We start from the raw sequence: 18,258 nt of genomic DNA, 5'->3' as shown, positions 1-18,258 counted from the left end.
TGCTCTGGACACTATGTACAAGTGTGAACACCCTGCGCTTTCTTTTCATATAATCAACCACAGCCCCCAGCCCCTAACCCCATAACAATCAAGCCATCCTGGCTCGGGGTTAAGCAGAATTTAGAGTCAAATTACCCTCTTCACTGCTTTTTTTTTTCAACCTGGAACTAAAGAGACAGTCCCAAGGTACAAGCATCTTACAAAATCTCACACTCATGACAATGAACCAAAGGTTGTTCTAGATCATAGATGATAGCTTACCTTGTTGGCATAATGCTCAAGGGCACTCATGGTCTCATGGTCAACAGTGCCATCTGTTGGTGCATGCAGTGTTTCCAACCCTGCTTCTGTCTGCACAGCCAGGATAGTGTTGGAACCCTGCATGGAAGCTGGATGATGAATATAAGCTGTTGTACCATCCTCCAATTGTACGGCTTGTACTGCGTCTGGGTCAAACTCATCTGGAAAAATGAACAACATCCAATAAAGGTAAAATAGCAGCCAGCTTTGCAGGATTGTTCTTATGCCAATAGTAACAAACTGCAAGACAGTATGCCAACACTGCAGCCTAAACAATTTCCAGCAAGGCCCATTACTGATTAATTTATTTATTTAGAGTCACAAATTAATAAACAATGTAGCAACCTCAGACAAAACATTGGATCATTTCCCAACAAACTTGGAAGTGACAGTACGTTACCTGCAAGGCTCAGGAGTTTTGCAAGATGGTGTGTCTCTGGGCTCATCATTCCAATAACAAGCTTATTTCTTGTTCTACTCCACCATCAGCAGCTATTCCATCAGCCACTATCTGCAACCTGTTCCCTCAATATTAGCATTATAATCACCTTTCTATCTGCTTTCAAAAGTCCCAACTGTACTCTTCTTCTTGCTCAGACTCTACTCAGTGTTCACCACCTTGTGATGTGCTGCACCATGGACCTATCGGGTTCTGTGGCCTCCAACAGCTGGTTCCTGGTGAAGTTGGAAGTCAAACCTGTAAATCAGCCTGGCTTTGGCGCAGGGAACTACTTGCTGATGTCTCCCACATGCTTTCGAATTAAAACCACATTACGCGCTGGTGAAGCCTGACCTCCTAGTTTCCCTCCCCACCTTTCTGACATCCACTCATTTCTGGTAGGGCTGTTAAGTAAAAGTCCAGCTCAGGGATTCATTGCTACCAATACTGCAACTAGGATCTGTTTGATTAAAATTCTCACATCTATCTCATCGAGAAACGAGACCATAAATTTTATTAATTAGAGTCACAAATAGGCTTACATTAATACTGCAATGAAGTTACTGTGAAAATCCCCCAGTTGCCACATTCCAGCATCTGTTCAGATGCACTGAGGGAGAATTTAGCATGGCCAATGCACCTAACTAACATGTCTTTTGGACTGTGGGAAGAAACTGAAGCATGCAGAAGAAACCCAGCAGACATGAGGAGTATGTGCAAACTCCACACAGACAGTGACCCAAGCCAGGAAACGAACTCTGGTCCCTGGCGCTGTGAGGCAACAATGCCAACCACTGTGCAACCATGCCGCCAATGAAATCACGTGAAATGGTAAACTAGTGATGCTTTCCTATTAGTTAAAAAAACAAACTATAACAAATCATCATTAAGTGAATGATACTGATTGACTACAGAGATTCAGGTGAGATGCTGAACTGAGAAGACAGTGGTGAACTAGAACAGTTTTCCCACCAATTCAGCACTTTTGGGAGAATCGCCCTCATTATTGCTGTAAGTACAGAAGATATTGGGGCTAGTGGTAGTAAGCAATGCATATTCAGGACCAGTTTGTACCTGCAAGCCTCATAAAAATGGCTTTATTGATATATTACACACTGCTAATGATCCAGCATAGTGTAATTTAATAGATGAAATAATCTTTTATATAAAAACTAATAGTATTTTTTTCCAATCAACTGTAGATTAGAAGGTAAGAAATTTGGAAAGCTGATTTTTCAAACGTTACTTCTCTAGATGACCATATGTTTATCATTTTTTACAGCACGTGGCATCCTGAACACCAGCATCCCCAATGTTACCCGAGATATTCTGGTAAATGCTCAGTTCAGACAGTTTTAATTACATGATCATCTACTTATAGAATTATAAAAGTCCTTTCACTATTCTGTTGTCTTATGTAACAAGATGCAAAATTATTTGATGTACATAAAATGTGCATCTTTATATTAACCAAATATGCTTATTATTAGCCAGTTTTGATAAAAAGTCATCATCAATTTGAAATGCTAACATTGTTTCTTTCTCCATAGATGCTGCCTGAGCTGCTGACTGTTTCCAATATTTTCTGTTTTTTGTTTAATCAGATATGTTGAATTTGCTGGACTTAATGACCAGACAGGATAGGATGCAGGATCGAGCAATGTTGCTCGAGAGTTACATTTTTTTCAGTTAATGAATATCTGTTGCATATTTTCTCCAATGCCGCTCATTTCTCTTTTTCTAAACAGGGATCACAAATGTTTACAGCATTCTTACTGTAATCCAACCATGGTCTGAACAAGATAAATGTAATAATTTTCCAAGCAGCAAATGCTATGGAAACAAATTCAGTTGAATACTTAATGATTCACACTTCAGTACCTGCTTTTTTCACATTGAGAAATAATGGAACAAGTGCAGAACTTTATCAATTAATTATTTATGTAATAGAGTTGTTATAAATGCTAATTGTCAACTACTACAGGAGATATTAATTCAATCACTTATTTAATTCACTAACAGTCTCCAATTGTCAGTATACAATTGACACTGGATATGTGGATCAGTTCGAGCTTGATGCAGAGAAGAAAGATTTCAAAGAGTACATTGTGAGAATGACAGCTACCTTTAGGGGTGTGATGGATGTATGCGGTGCTGCCATCTTCAAGCTGTACAGCCTGGCCGTCTTCAAAGGGCAGAGAGTCACCTGCAGATTTTAATATGTGAAAAAATTTGACATGTGGGAAAAAATAAGTGCTTCAAATTTACCCTCAAGTTTACACTAATTACTTGGACCTTTTTCTAATCTTGTTGAAAGTGATTTGCCTTCCTCGTGCCCCATGCCACAGAAAGGCTGCGCTAAATCCTTCCCTCTAGTTTTCCATTTTATTTTCTAGAATGGTTAAATCAAGCTCAAAACAGTCACACACATTCATCTGTTGAATATTCTTCTGTTGAAGTTGACCTCTGTTAGCTGAGATGCTAAACAAGAGCTCTGCTGACCATCTATTAAAACTTTGTGAAAATCAGACCAATGTCATGTTGCTATGTAGATACATCACTGCAGGATTTAATTACACCAAGGATGACAGGGTACTGTACGAATACAAGTTTCTTGTTCTTGCTTTACACTCTCCATAGTAAATTACAGAATGTTAATCACTACAACTCTGAAACAAACTACAAGATATTACTTTAATCAGCAGGGTGTGTAATGCTCCTGTTAAGATTCAAAGGCTTCAGGTTTGATTTTTTTTTGTTATAATCTTATCATCACTTGTTAATGAAACTGTGAATTAAAAAGGAGTTAAACTTTATGACTTTTGTTCAAAACAAAGCCATTTTCTTCTGATTTGTTCATGGGTCTTTCCTTACTATATAGCAGCCATTGACAAAGGGTGGGTTGAATGGATACTGGTGACAAGATCTCAGTGAATGCAACTCCATTATAGTTATTCAGTTTTACCTCCCCCTTCCCTTTCCTGTTATGAAGAACCTGCACTCTGTTCAGTTTCTGCCCATAGCAAAGTGACTTGGATTCAAATTCACCCATACTGTTTGTATCCCATTGTGTGTTCATGCTTCAAATAGCTCTGAAGGGACATAGTAGCCATACTAATAATTACTCAGCCGAACTGAAGAGGACTAGTCGCCATATTAATAATCACATCAAGTGAAAGAGTTAAAATGTGCAGTTGATCAGAAAAAGCAAACACAGTTTAACTGCAGGACAAGTACACCAGGGCACTAAACTGGGGCTGTTAGTTTTCAAACAGAAATCTCACAGTGAGACAAGGCTAGCCTGTCCAAATGACAGACATGGCCTTCAGAGTGTGAAACTCTGGAGTGTAGGTTTATTTATTTATGCTTAGTCTGAAAGAATTTGTTAAATCAGATACCTGGACACGGGAGAGGCAATTCATATCTATAAATTAAGACTCAAGCCAAGATGTTAACAATGTCAGCTAACATGGTTAGATCCTCATGCTGATTGGATTCAATAAAGCAGGCGTGCAATGGTGCTAATTGGTGTTTAACATTTGTATCTGATGCAGGACGTAAACCTAATCAATAGTTGCGAGTGATTGAAATAACTCCCATACTTTGATTGGTATGTATTAATTACTCAATCAAATGTGAAAGTATCTCTACCTGTGTATTCCTGAATCCTGTACTCTGGTTGGCCACTAACTGGCTTTCCAGAGTCCTTGCTATATAGCTGGAATAAACACTTGTTAGAAAAACTCTGTGACTTGATCTGGCTACTTAAAGGGAACAAATCTGTAATTAATTAAAAGGCTGAACATCAAAAAGCCCATTCCTATATTGTCTTTGTAACAGATTTCCATTTTAGGGAATCATCATTGTGCCTCTTATAAATAAAAGCGGCATTACTTTGTGGGGATAGTCTTGGATGAACTGTTTCTTACGTGTCAAACTCTTAAGCCCAGAATGCAAACCATATCCCAACATATTTGTCAGTGAAATGAACAAAAACATATCTGCAATTGCTTCACGCAGCAGGAGGACAATGACAAAGTTGCAACCCGACCTGACTGAAAACACAAGTGTTGGCACGCCCAGTAGACATTACTGTATATAAAATGCACCTGTACTTTTCCAAATCAGACTGACTCTCATTCATACTCTGGACAAATGTTTAGTATTAATGGATATTCTGTCTGTAACTGCCATTGTTACCTTTATGTACTGTAACTTGTTGGATGTAGGCTGTTGTACCATCTTCCAGCTGAATAGTTTGCCCCTCAACCAGCTTTGCATCTGTTAAATATATTCAAAAATCAACACATTGTCAGGATAAAAAGTTTCTCTCCGCATCTACCCTGTTAAACCTTTCCAGAATCTTTAAATTTTAGTGAGATCACCTCTTTTTCTTCCAAACTCGATAGATTACAGGGCCCATTCTATTTAATCTCTCTTCTTCAGACACCCTCTCATCTCAGAAATCAAACTAGTGAACTTTTGTCACACTCCCTCAAGGGTAAGGAAACAAAGTGTGCATAGTACCCCAGCTGTGGTTTCAGAAAAGCCCTTTATAACTGAAGCAAAGCTTCTTTTGTACATCAATCCCTTTCAATAAAGGTTATCATACCATTTGCTACCTAACTGGTAGCTATACCTATGGGTTACTGGTAACCTTGTGTTACGTGTGCAAGAACACTCAAATTCCTGGAATTTAATAGGTTCTCATCTTTTAAGAAATATTCTGTTTTGCTTTTCTTCCAATCTTTAAATGACCTCATATTTTCCCACGTTATACCTTTTTGCACATTCACTTAACTTGTTTGTATCTTTTTTCAGATTCTGTGTCCTCTTGACAACTTTTTTCCCCATCTACCTTCATATTATCAACAAACTTGGGATACATGGGTTTCTTTATTCAAGTCATTAAGATAGACTGTAAGTAGCCAAGGCCCCGGCAATGATGGATGCAACAACCCATTAGTACTAGCCCGAGGACCTGAAAATGACCCATTTATTCCCAATTTGTTTTCTGTCACCTCATGAATTCTTAACTTGCGTAAACAATCCTTCGTCTGGCATTTAATCAAGTGCCTTTTGAAAACTCAAACACATTATATCCACTGGTTCCCCTATATTTACCCTGCTAGCTATACCTTCACAAAAAAAAATCAGATTCATCAAACACTATTTCCCTTTGATAAAACCATCTTGACTCTGCCTAATCATAGAATGGTTTTCCAAGTGCCCTACTATCACTTCCCTAATAAACAGATTCTAGCATTTTCCCCAGTCTAATATAACGTTTTAAATAATGAGATACATTTTACCTTAAAAGCTGCAAAAAGGTACAGTCTTGTAATAGATATTAGGGACAAGTATTTGAAAAAAAATCTAGCCAATAATATAGCTGAATAACATAACATTCTGACAGATGGATTATGGATTACTCATTTGGCTTAGTCAATTTCAACATCCCAGTTACTAGAAAACTAAAAGTTTGTAAATGATATTAAATTTAATAGATAATCTTCCTCCTTCAAGTATCGTGTTTTAAGACGGCATTGGCAACTGTGTATTTCCATTGGATTGGTCCATGATTATGCTTGGTGCAGTGGTTTGCCAATGTCTTTTGCAGTGTGGTTGACCAGGAAACTCTCCCGCTCTTTACCACGTACCATCAAGCATATTGGAAGGATTTACAGGCTGGTAATCAATCTGTCTGGCCACATTATGAATGCACCTTCTGTAGCCATCAAGCTCTGAAGTGGAGCTTGAACCTAAAGCTTCTAGCCTAGAGGTAGGGACTCTTCCCACTGTGCTACAAGACTTTTAATAAACAAATTATTCTACAATAGTTGCAGACGTTGTAACTCAGTATGTGCTGCTGGGTGATGTACAACAGCTGATCTTACAAAATGAGATGCAGTATTTAGTAGGAAAGCACAACGAAAGGAACTTCAGAAGATCTTTTTCAAAAGAAAAGTCATTGGACTTGCTTCAACAGTTCTCTTTAAACCTTAGGATTGAACTAAAGGATACTTCTCACGTGCAATCCTCTCCCCACAATGTGCCTCTGCTTACATATTTTTCTCCAGAAATTGTACAATTTGAATGTAATAAACATGTATACTTTGAAAATGTCTATCCAGTATATGTAAATATTAATTCCCCTGTTTATACCCTTCACACTTGTACCCCAGCTCCAATTCTATTTGGTAATCTTGGTCTTGTGCATCTCATGGACAGTTAACCTTCTTCAGGTCACCATCTATGGCACTCTTTGGCAGAGACTGACTCTGCTCTGGAGAGACGCCTAGCCTCTACTCAATGCTGCACAAGGAGAAATGATACTGGCAACTTAGGGGAGTGAGAAATTGAACCTCCAAACCAACACTCCATCCCTGATGCTATATGTTTAACCATTGCTTTGTTATTTCTAAGTCACCACGGGATGCTTACCTTTTAGTGTATGTTGAATGTAGGCTGTAGATCCATCTGTAAGAGTCACTGCTTGTAGGCTCAGGCTCTCCATCATCTAGTTTAATCTAAAACAATGACAAAGCACCTGTATGAATCAGTACTGAATGCAAACAACTTAATGCATACAGCGTCTTCATCATAATTTCACACTACAAAAGCATAAGGAAGTACATAGGGAATTTTTTAATACTACATAAAATACGTATACATAGAATATACAAAATTTGGAAACATAATTTTAATATGATGGACATAGAGTACAACATTCAACCACCCTGATTTTTGGACAGAGGGATCATAGTTGAGCGTGTCCCTTCAGCCCCTTGGAAACAGGGAGGGCAAAACAGAAACCTGCTTTACCCACATCATGAGTGCCATTGTGGCATGGAAAACTGCAGCCCCCAGATAATCCTGGTCTCCATCTTGTTCATGGAAAACTGCAGCCTCCAGACAGCCCTGGTCTTGATTTCAGTGCAGGTGTTCCTGCTCAGTCCAGGGAGCTGGACAATGTTCTGCAGAAAGCATGATTTCCAGACAGCCTCCCATACTGACTGGCACTATCCTGATGAAAGGGAGTTGCAGCAATGAAGGATTATTGCCTTTGACCATTCACAGGGAAGTTATATTGCACTAAGAGAAACAGAGAGCTCCACATTCAGTGATGATGTATCATATGCATTCTGCTGGGAAGTTGAAGACAGGAGTGAAGCCATGTTTCCCCCGCACAGGTAAGAAGCCCTCTGGGCTGACCTTGAGAAAGAACATGCAGTGAGGACATTGTCCAGAGCACCATGGACTGGTAGCAGTTCCAAAAGTGTTTTAATAGCCCATTCAAGTGAGTCAAAGAGACTGAATGTATTTGAACATTACTGATCTGGCTTTTGTGCCCTCCTGGAGTTGGGAATGAGGTTGGGAATCACCAAAACCTGTTTTTTTCATGGCAATATAAACCTCCTGTATAAAAATGAGGCCATATGATCTACCCACAGGAAGGGAAAAGTTCAGATTAGAATTGGATTGAGAGCCCACATGTATGTCTTCTGATTCAGCCCTAGTGGAAATTTGTTTTTCCTGTTCCCAGTATTTTCATCAAGTGGAACACTTCTGAAATCAGCTTTGTCGGCAATTTTTGGAACTTTGGGGCAAGCCTGCTGAGGAGTCAAGGGACATCAGGTTACGGTGACTTCAGATATCATTATTCGGTACTATCTTATACTTTAGCTGTATTTTTGTTACAATGACTGATCACGAGGCTCTGTCCTACAAAGGTAGATGGACAAAACTGATCAGTGTAATTGTCAAAGTGTGGAAAACCTATTTGGGAAAATGCTATTTTGCATTCAAAACTAAAGGAAGCAGTACCTGGAAACTCTAGCGTCATGATCTGAAGTGATTTAAATGATGAATCATTGGATATGAGTGGGCTACATCCTAGTCAGGGGATGGGGCAGCTCATATGTGAAAACCTTGTATTCAAGATCAGAGTTCTGCTACAGGGTACTCAGATGAAGATCTCTTTGCAGCGGTCTGCAGGAGATGAACACTTATACCGAGATGCTTAGAACATTGGCAAGTATGCCATATAGCCTTGTGTCACTACAATATTAAAGAGGCCTGCTGCACCGTAGCACTGGGCATCACAAGCAGCTTTGAGTCCATTCCTCTATGGTACTGGTTGGTGTTGCCATGGCAGTGCTTCCAGACTGACCCATTCACGTCTCCACAGCACAGTCGAAGGATGGACCCTCAAGTTCGAGAGACTTGATGTTGTTCTGCAAGAGTCACCCTCAGTGAAAACCAGCAGCCTTCCAACAGCCATGCTGCAGTCACTGGGCTAGCATGTTTATTCAGCAATCAAACTGAAAAGACTTGTTGAAGCACTTGACTGCACAGTCTATTTACATGACTGCATTAGACTATAAACTCTTTCAGCCTGTAACGGGATCTCACGTTTAACCCTTTGAGAACCATAAATTGTGTACATGTTCTCTGGGGGGGTCAGTTGGCTGGACAGCTGGTTAGTGATGCAGAACGGCATCAACTGCATGGGTTCAATTACTCTAGCGAGTTGAGGTTTTTCATCAAGGCTCTGCTCTCTCAACCTTGCCCCTTGCCTGAGGTGTGGTCATTCCTCAGGTTAAATCACCACCAGTCAGCTCTCCCCCTCAAAAGGGAAGAGTAGCCACTAGTCATATGTGACTTTATCTTTTACTGTCTTAGTGCACCAGGCCAGGAAAAGGCACCCAGAAGATGACCACAAAGACTACATACAAGTGTTTTTTTTGCACTATTAATGTACTGCAGGATAAAGATTGTGTGTTCAGATTATTTCTGTGGCCTTTATCAAATGAGGCAGCACAATGGTTAGCACTGCTGTCTCACAGCGCCAGGGAACCGGGTTCGTTTCCTGGCTTGGGTCACTGTCTGTGGTGAGTCTGCACATTCTCCCGTTTGCGTGGGCTTCCTCCGGGTGCTCAGTTTCCTCCCACAGTCTGAAAGGTGTACTGGTTAGGTACATTGACCTGAACAGGTGGCAACTAGAGGAATTTCACAGTAACTTCACTGCAGTGTTAATGTAAGCCTTATTTGAGACTAATAAATAAACTTTAACTGGATGAGATAGACATGGAGATTTTCTTGTGGGAAATCAGAAATAGATGTATTATGAGGGATGGTCCATGTTGCAGATGGGTCAACAGAGGTGAAGTTTCACTATGCAGTCTGTCTCACCCTGACCTGTTGCAGTTACTCTCCTTCCTCCTCTTTCCCTCTCTATCCTCAAAGTGAACTTCTGATCCCAGGGAAGTGGTTTGATCCTCATAATAGGGAGCTTGTGGAGGGCACAGTTCAATACCATACATATGACGACTCTCTTAGACATATATAGCAGACAGTTCCACCCACTAAGTGATCTCGACATGAATTTGCTGCAGATTGCTGGCTTGTGGTTCCATTGTTTTCATTAACAGCCCTGTGATAGTCCATGTGCTTTTGGGAGATAAAGCTAACATTTTGTGTTGTGATGACGGTCCCTTGAAGAAATATATTCCTCTAGAAAATGATTTCTACTCAGCTACCTAGTTTCTAGTAAATTATCATGTGACCAAGTTGCCTGGGAGATAAATGACAGAGACAAAAAGTCACCAGAAGTTAATTACAGGAGTGTGATTCTGTACTTGAACAGTTTAGTAGGCTTTAGAACAAATTGGTTGCAGAACAGAAAAATGGAGTTTTGTTGAAATTTTGTGTGTATGCTAAGAGATTTTAAACTTTTGTTAGCTGAAGGACCCCTAACAGTGAGTTGAATGTCTGCAGTAATCGTTTTAGAATGAAACTCTACAGAAAGAGAATAATAGAACCAGGAAAGTTTGACCCGAGATAACTACATTTAAGACACAAGAGGAACCAGTGCTGATGGGAAATTTGCAACCATAGGATGGTTTGAGGAGATATGAAGGGGAAAGCTTGCCTGAAGTGCAAGGTCCAAGAAATCTCAAACCTTGTATGAATCTTTAAAGCAGTACTTGAACAAGTGGCTTATCTTCCAATTTAAGTAAGAAACTGACTAGGGGCCATAAGTCCAATGCATTTAGAAGGAAAGGTGATCTAAGGAGTTTAATTTAGATTAGAAGTAACTAAATTCATTATACTTTTATTGTTAATGGAGTTATTTAAGGTGAGGTGTATTTTTTAGCATTCACAATCTTTGATTTTTGTGAGTAAAATTATTTTGCTTTCAAATGTGAACCTTGCAGCTTCATTCTTTCACTAAATATTTAGGTTTTTGGATTCTAAAAAAGTTAAAACATTACTAGACTCTATCGAAATCATAAGAATTAGGAGTGTTGTCTGGGGTTGCAACAATTGAGGGCTTATTTTGTATTGTAACAGCCCTCTGACCTTGTGATGTAAGGCCAGTAGGGGTTCAGAAGCCATACATAGCCTTCAGTCTTCCTTGAAGGCCCCAGATAGTGAGTAGTGTAGCCTTTTGAAGGATGAAGGCATCATGGCTGCTTCCAGGATAACGGGCATTCAGACAGAATAACTTCTCGGTGTGATCAGACTCAAAATTTTAAACTGTTTCTCTCCACAGATGCTGCCAGGCTTGCTGAGTTTTATAGCACTCATTGTTCTAGAGCAAAGGCACCGCTCCTGGTTCAGCCCAACATAGAGCTGTTGCTCAGAAGACCCTCTCAGACTCTTCCAAAGAAAGCATCCCTTGTCCTCACAAGCTGGTGAAAATTTTGCCAATTTGTGCATGAATCCACTTAGGCTACTTGCAATTTGCTTCTACATATTTCTCTGGGAGGGATAGTGGAACTGGGTTTCAATTCAACTGCCTACAAAGCTTTCCAATCTCTTATCTGATTAATAATCTAGGATGCTTGTTTATTCATAGCGCCGTTTTATTCAGGGGGTAGGCTTACTGGTTCGCTTTCTCACAAAATAAAATGACAAAATGCAATCTCCAAAATACCAATAGAATGACGGCATTCAATGTAAAATTGGAAGCCACTGGGAATCAGAAGGAAAATTCTCCAGTGTATGCAAGGCATAGTCAGGAATGTGATGGAATACTCTCCACTTCACTGGATGAGTGCAACTCCAACAGCACTCAAGAAGATCAGTACATCCAGGTCAAAGCAGCCTATTTGATTTGCAACCTATCCATCACAAGCAACAAAGAACAAAGAAAATTACAGCACAGGAACAGATCCCTCAGCCCTCAAAGCCTGCACTGACTATGCTGCCCGACTGAACTAAAACCCCCTACCCTTTGGGGACCATATCCCTCTATTCCCACCTCATTCATGTACTTGTCAAGGCGCCCCTTAAAAGTCACTACCATATTTGCTTCGACTATCTCTCCCAGCAACAAGTTCCAGCCACCCTCTGTGTAAAAAATCTGCCTCGTACATCTCCTTTAAACCTTATCCCTCGCACCATAAACCTATATCTCCTAGTAATTGACTCTTCCACCGTGGGAAAAAGCTTCTGAATATCCTGTCCATGCCTCTCAATCTTGTAGACTTCTATCAGGTCTCCCCTCAACCTCCATCACTCCAGTGAGAACAAACCAAGTTTCTCCAACCTCTCCTCATAGCTAATGCCCTCCATACCAGGCAACATCCTGGTAAATCTTTTCTGTACCCTCTCCAAAGCCTCCACATCCTTCTGGCAACTAAGGTTCTATAAAGCTGCAAAATGACTTGCCAATTTTTAAACTCAATACCCTGGCCGATGAAGGCAGGCATGTTGTATGCTTTCCTGACTACCTTCCCCACCTGCATTGCCACTTTCAGTGGCCTGTGTACCTGTATACCCAGATTCCTTTGCCGAGTTCTGCCATTTGGTGTATATTTCCTCTCTGTGTCAGACCTTCCAAAATGCAATACCTCACACTTGTCCAGATTAAACTCCATCTGCCATCTCTCTGCCCAAGTCTCCAACTGATCTGTATCCTGCTGTATCCCCTGATGGTCCTCATTGTTATCTGCAAATCCATCAACCTTTGTGTTGTCTGCAAACTTATTAATCAGTCCAGTTACATTTTCCTCCAAATCATTAATATATATTACAAACAGCAAAGGTCCCAGCACTGATCCCTGAGAAACACCACTTCTCACAGCCCTCCATTCAGAAATGGACCCATCCACTGCTACCCTTTGTCTTCTTTGACCAAGCCAGTTTTGTATCTACCTTGCCAGCTCACCTCTGATTCCATGCGATTTCACCTTCTGCACCAGTCTGCCTTGAGGGACCTTGTCAAAGGCATTACTGAAGTCCATGTAGACAACATCCACTGCCCTACCCTCAGCAATCACCTTTGTCACTTCCTCGAAAAACTTAATCAAGTTTGTGAGACACGACCTCCCCTTCACAAAACAATGTTGCCTCTCACTAAAATGTCCACCTTAAATATTTACTCTCCATCACCAATGCATCATGTCTGCAGTGTGCATCATCTACAGGGTTCACTGCCGCACCATTTTAATGTCACGAAGCTCTACCAGGGAAGCAGAAGGGTGGGCACATTACCACTTGTAACATCTAACTACTTAAATATCTATAATTATTCCTTCCCTGACAGGGGGGATGATGGCCTAGTGGTGTTATCGCCAGACTATTTATCCAGAAACTCAGCTAATGTTCTGGTGACCTAGGTTCAAATCCCACCAAGGCAGATGGTGGAATTTGAATTCAATACAAATGATCTGACCATGAAACTATTGTTGGAAAGACCCATCTAGTTCACTAGTGTCCTTTAGGGAAGGAAATCTGCCTTCCTTATCTGGTCTGGTTTACATGTGACTCCAGAGCTACAGCAACGTGGTTGACTCAACTGCTCTCTGAAATGGCCTAGCAACCCAGTTGTACTGCAACATTTCAAGAAGGCAGCTCCACTTCACAAGGGCAAATAGGGGTAGGCAATAAATTCTGGCCAGCCAGTGATGCCCATATCTCATGTACCTACAGCACATGGCCTGCTGCAGTTTGAGAAGGCGGGCCACCACCACTTCAGGTAATTAGGGATGGGCAATAATTGCTAACATGGCAGTAACTCTCACATTCTAGGAAGTATTTAAAAAAATCCAACAAGTCAGTTTAGATTTACATCGCCAACTGAAGAGTTATATCCACAACTACTGTCAGCTTAAGATTTGACAAGATATATAATCCAGCTCTCAGTTGTAATATTAGAGCAATTACAAAGACACACATGAACAACTGTTGATTTATAACTTGCTAATAAATAGATATAAACTTTGAAGTAGATCTCAACTTGAACCATTTGCACCCTTTATCCTGTTTGGCCCGACTTGGGTGAAGATCTGAATCCAGCTCCTCCTCTCCCTAGACAAGAACTCCATGTCCCTCAACAACTAATGATTAATATTCTATACATAAACATTTTCTAACATTTTGCTTGATTTTGAAATTGATGACATAAGTACAGTGTGTACAAGTACTCTTAATTGTTATAGAAATATTGCTACCAGTAAGATTGCTATGTGGTAGTAGTCTGAGTGAAAATTTAGAAATGCTAAGCTAATTACAAATGGGAAACCAGAAAGCATTTGACATTAAATAAATCTTTCAAACCTTCACATAGATAGGCTATGAATCCCTGTCTGTGATTGTTGCTTAACATAACACTCCTCAGTTATTGTAATGTAGACATTGATACATTTATTTAAACTCTTCTTAGCCGGAAAGAAGTTTCATTCATTTGAATGTGTTACACATTCATTCACTAAAACCACAATCATTTCTCGGTTATACAATTCTCAAAGTGACTGTATTTATATTAACATACAAAAAGGAAACATATTGTTCAAAGAACTGGTAAAACACAGTCCTAGGCTATTAAAACCAGATCAATATTGTTTTTTTCCCAGCATTCATTTTCTTTTGTAATCATGCATTACACGTGGCTGGAAGATACATCGTAAATAAATGACATACTGCATTAGAATGTTTAAATGTTGCTGTACCAGTAATGTGTCTGAACAAAACCCAATTGGACTTGTAGATTGTCTATTATTCTCACATTATGCATTCTTCACATAAGCTGCTCCCTGTTTTTCTATTTAAAAATATTACCGCAGTAATATTAGTCAATATCTTTATTCATCTTGCAAGCAGAAAAATATAATTGATGTACTAAATGCCATATATGTCCTTCATTTTTTTTAAACATCCGAATCCATCCTTTCAATGTGTTCAGTAAAGTATTAGGCTGTCACTAATTATGTTTTCATTGTTGTAGACCGAAAGGAAAAATAACCTTGTTGTTTAATAACATTTACTGAAACTCTATAAAAACATAGGTTTGAGTACACAATCATCAAGTTTAAAAAACACAAGGCTCAGTTTGAAAACATTAAATACCAAAACTAGTCCAGATGTAAGACAGATGTGACTTCATATATGTATATCATTCTCTCTTTCACCTTCTTCCTTCAGGAAAAAGATACAAAAGTCTGAGGTTACGTACCAACTGACTCAAGAACAGCTTCTTTCCTGCTGCTGTCAGACATTTGAATGGACTTTCCTTGCATTAAGCTGATCTTTCTCTACACCCTACCTATGACTGTAACATTGCAGTCTGCACTCTCTCCTTTCCTTCTCTATGAACAGTATACATATTTTGTCTGTGTAGCGCACAAGAAACAATACTTTTCACTGTAAGTTCATACATATGACAATAATAACTCAAATCAAGGAGAAAATATATAATCTATGAAAAGGCACATTATAGCTAGTTATTAATAGAGATAGTTGAATGTGTTAAATTGGCATATGTCACAGACAAATTTTCAGACATAACTAGTTGCTAGCTTTGTGGAGGAGACAGCTCATCTTGTGATAACAAATCTCCACATAAAGTTAGAAAATCACATCAACAATTGTTTTTGATGACATAATCTGCAGCATTCTAAATCTCAAATGATCCAAAAGCAAAACCACAGATTCTGTTTTCAGGCAAACAGGGGCAGATTTCTCACTTTTCATAATGGCCAGTGGGCCCTGGAATCATTAATTAAATTGAAAAAATATCTCGAAGAGAAAAAAGGTATTAATTACAGGGAGAAAAGTATAACATAACTAGAAAAGTCAGAATAAGCTAATGTAAATAATTTCAATTTTAAATAGTGTTTAACTTAGTTGCAAAGGTTATTGCAACTATAAAGAACTATACTTTCATGGGTACTTGCTAGTTTGAGGACTGTTAATTCATTTTCGAAAAGGCCTGGCATATAAGATTGTGTGAATAAATGCACCAGTAAACATATTACTCAGTCTCACAGTCCAGGACCTGGTTTTATCCTCAATCTGTCCTGATGATACAAATGATCTAATAAGAATTGAAACAGGAGCAAAGTGGTCTGGGAATACAAATACACAAAAAAATTGCAAGTTAAAAGACCATGAGAAATGCATGAACATCTGGGGTTCACTTCTAAAAGACTAGAATTGCGAAGCAGGGAAGTAATGTTAAAACTTGGTTAGACCAGAGTTGGGAGGACTCCGAACAGTTCTGGCTGACATATTATAAAAAAAAGGAGGCATTGGTAAAAGTGAAAAAAAGATTTACAATAATAATTCCAGAATTGTGAGGTTCTAACCATCAGGTTGGAGGAGAGATAACGAAGGAGTTGGAAACTAGATGCCGTAACTATAAAAGAGCCACTAATAAAATCCCGTAAGGAATTCAAGAGAAATATCTTTACTTGAAAAGTGGTTAGAATGTGGAATTTGCATAGATATTTCCAGGGAACCTAGATAAGCCCGAAGGAGAAAGGGATAGAAAGATATGGAGACAGAATTTAATGAAGGAGGGTTGAGAAGTCTCAAGTGGAGCATAAACTGACCAGGCAGACCAACTGAGCCAACAGATCATTTTCTGCGTAGTAAATATAATTCGCAGCATAACTTCATATCTCCACCTTCATTTCACTTTACTGAAGTTTCAACCACTTCGGATCAAAATAAAAACTGCCTGTCTGTTCATGTTAGGGCAAGCATAGTTTTCAATACTATCCCTGACTCACAGCCAAGTTTTCCTCATCCTGTCCAAGTTCATACATTTCACCAAACGTAAAACTTTATATTTTTACAGGGAAGTTTCAACTTCAGCACATCAGAATGTGTCTATTTAACTATGATTATATGTACAAAACTCATCCAAAAGGGTAACACTTTTTAATTAACATGTTAGTATCCAGCATGTGAGAATAACCAGCGAACAAACCCTCTGACCAACAAGCTGGTCTTTTCTCCAAAAAAGTTGTTTTCAATAATTCTTCCTATCTGTGCATTTCAAAAGGAATTGGATGACTCCTTCCCTCATAACATTTTAAGTTATTTATACATGGAAGTTATGCACTTTATTATTAGTTCATGGAATGTGGGCATCACTGGCTGGACAGTATTTATTGTCCATCCCTGAGGATTTAAGAATCAACCACATTGCAGTAGGTCTGGAGTCACATGCAAACCAGGTCAGGTAAGGATGGCAGATTTCCCTCCCTAAAGGACAAGAGTGAACCAGATGGGTGTTTTAAAAATGATAATCAACAATGGTTTCATGGTCATCACTAGACTTTTCATTCCAGATTTTAGTGAATTCAAATTTCACCATCTGCTGTGATGGGATTCAAACCCAGGTCCTCACAGCATTACCCTGGGTTTCTGGATTACAAGTCCAGCGATGATACCACTACGCTACTGCCTCCCCAAACAAACAAATAAATGTGCAGCACCAACTTTCAGAGTACATTTTTAGAATATCTTATTGTTAATAGTGGAACTTAAAAAACATTTATAAATACATTTTCAGACAATCTGCTTGTCACACAAGAAGAATCTTGACCTCAACAAACACTCACACTAACGCTACTCACAGATGGTGTTTTATAGTTCAAAGCTCAATTGGTAGGGAAACTACCAAAAATAAGGAGCAATATTACTGGGCTGGGATACCCAAGAGGTCCAGGCTAATATTCTGGGAAAGCAGGTTCAAACCCCATAGCAGCTGGTGGAACTTAAATTTAATTAATAAAAGATTTGGAATTAAACACTCATCTTAATCATGGTGACCATGGAACCATTGTCGATGTCGTGAAAACCAATCTAGTTCACTGATGTCCTTCAGACAAGGAAATCTGCCATCCTTTGCTGGGTTGGTTACATGTGACTCCAAAGCCACAGCAATGTGGTTGAATGCCCTCAGAAATGGCCTAGCAAGTCACTCAATCTAAAAGGAATAAAATGGGATGGAGCACCCAATATCAACTTAGGCATCAAAAATTACAAGGGCAAAACAAGTCCTTTTAAACCTACAAAGTTTTCATTACTAACATCAAGGGATTGGTCAAATTTGAGAGAGTTGTCTCACAGACTAGTCAAACACAACATCCTTACAGAATCATAACTTACTCACAATGCCCCCAATACTATCCTGTCCCATTACCAGACAGATTTACCAGAGATGCCAGCACAGTGGCATACAGTCAGGGATACCAGAAGTACATGCCTCCAGCCCAGTC

General features: G+C 39.4%; 1 protein-coding gene across 4 annotated transcripts in view; it reads right to left on the bottom strand.

Moving 5' to 3' along the window:
• LOC145357117 (zinc finger protein 76-like) overlaps positions 1-18,258 on the bottom strand; it is a 71,496-nt gene that overhangs the window by 36,550 nt on the left and 16,688 nt on the right. For 3 of the 4 annotated variants that reach the window (XM_080210266.1, XM_080210262.1, XM_080210265.1), the window contains exons 2-5: positions 7,184-7,269; positions 4,940-5,020; positions 2,865-2,945; positions 262-461 (exon numbers count right to left, since the gene is read on the bottom strand). In XM_080210266.1, the coding sequence (XP_080066392.1) occupies positions 262-461; positions 2,865-2,945; positions 4,940-5,020; positions 7,184-7,259 (438 nt within the window). In that variant the 5' untranslated portion in view covers positions 7,260-7,269. Of the gene's footprint in view, positions 1-261; positions 462-2,864; positions 2,946-4,939; positions 5,021-7,183; positions 7,270-16,581; positions 16,662-18,258 lie in introns of those variants that run through there. The other variant, XM_080210264.1, reaches the window with a different exon arrangement.

Source organism: Carcharhinus amblyrhynchos, chromosome 22 (assembly GCF_965287045.1).
Source record: "Carcharhinus amblyrhynchos chromosome 22, sCarAmb.v2.hapA, whole genome shotgun sequence".
NCBI classification, from domain to species: domain Eukaryota; kingdom Metazoa; phylum Chordata; class Chondrichthyes; order Carcharhiniformes; family Carcharhinidae; genus Carcharhinus; species Carcharhinus amblyrhynchos.
The sequence above is the reverse complement of the archived record's forward strand: the minus strand, read 5'-3'. Positions and strand labels throughout refer to the sequence as shown.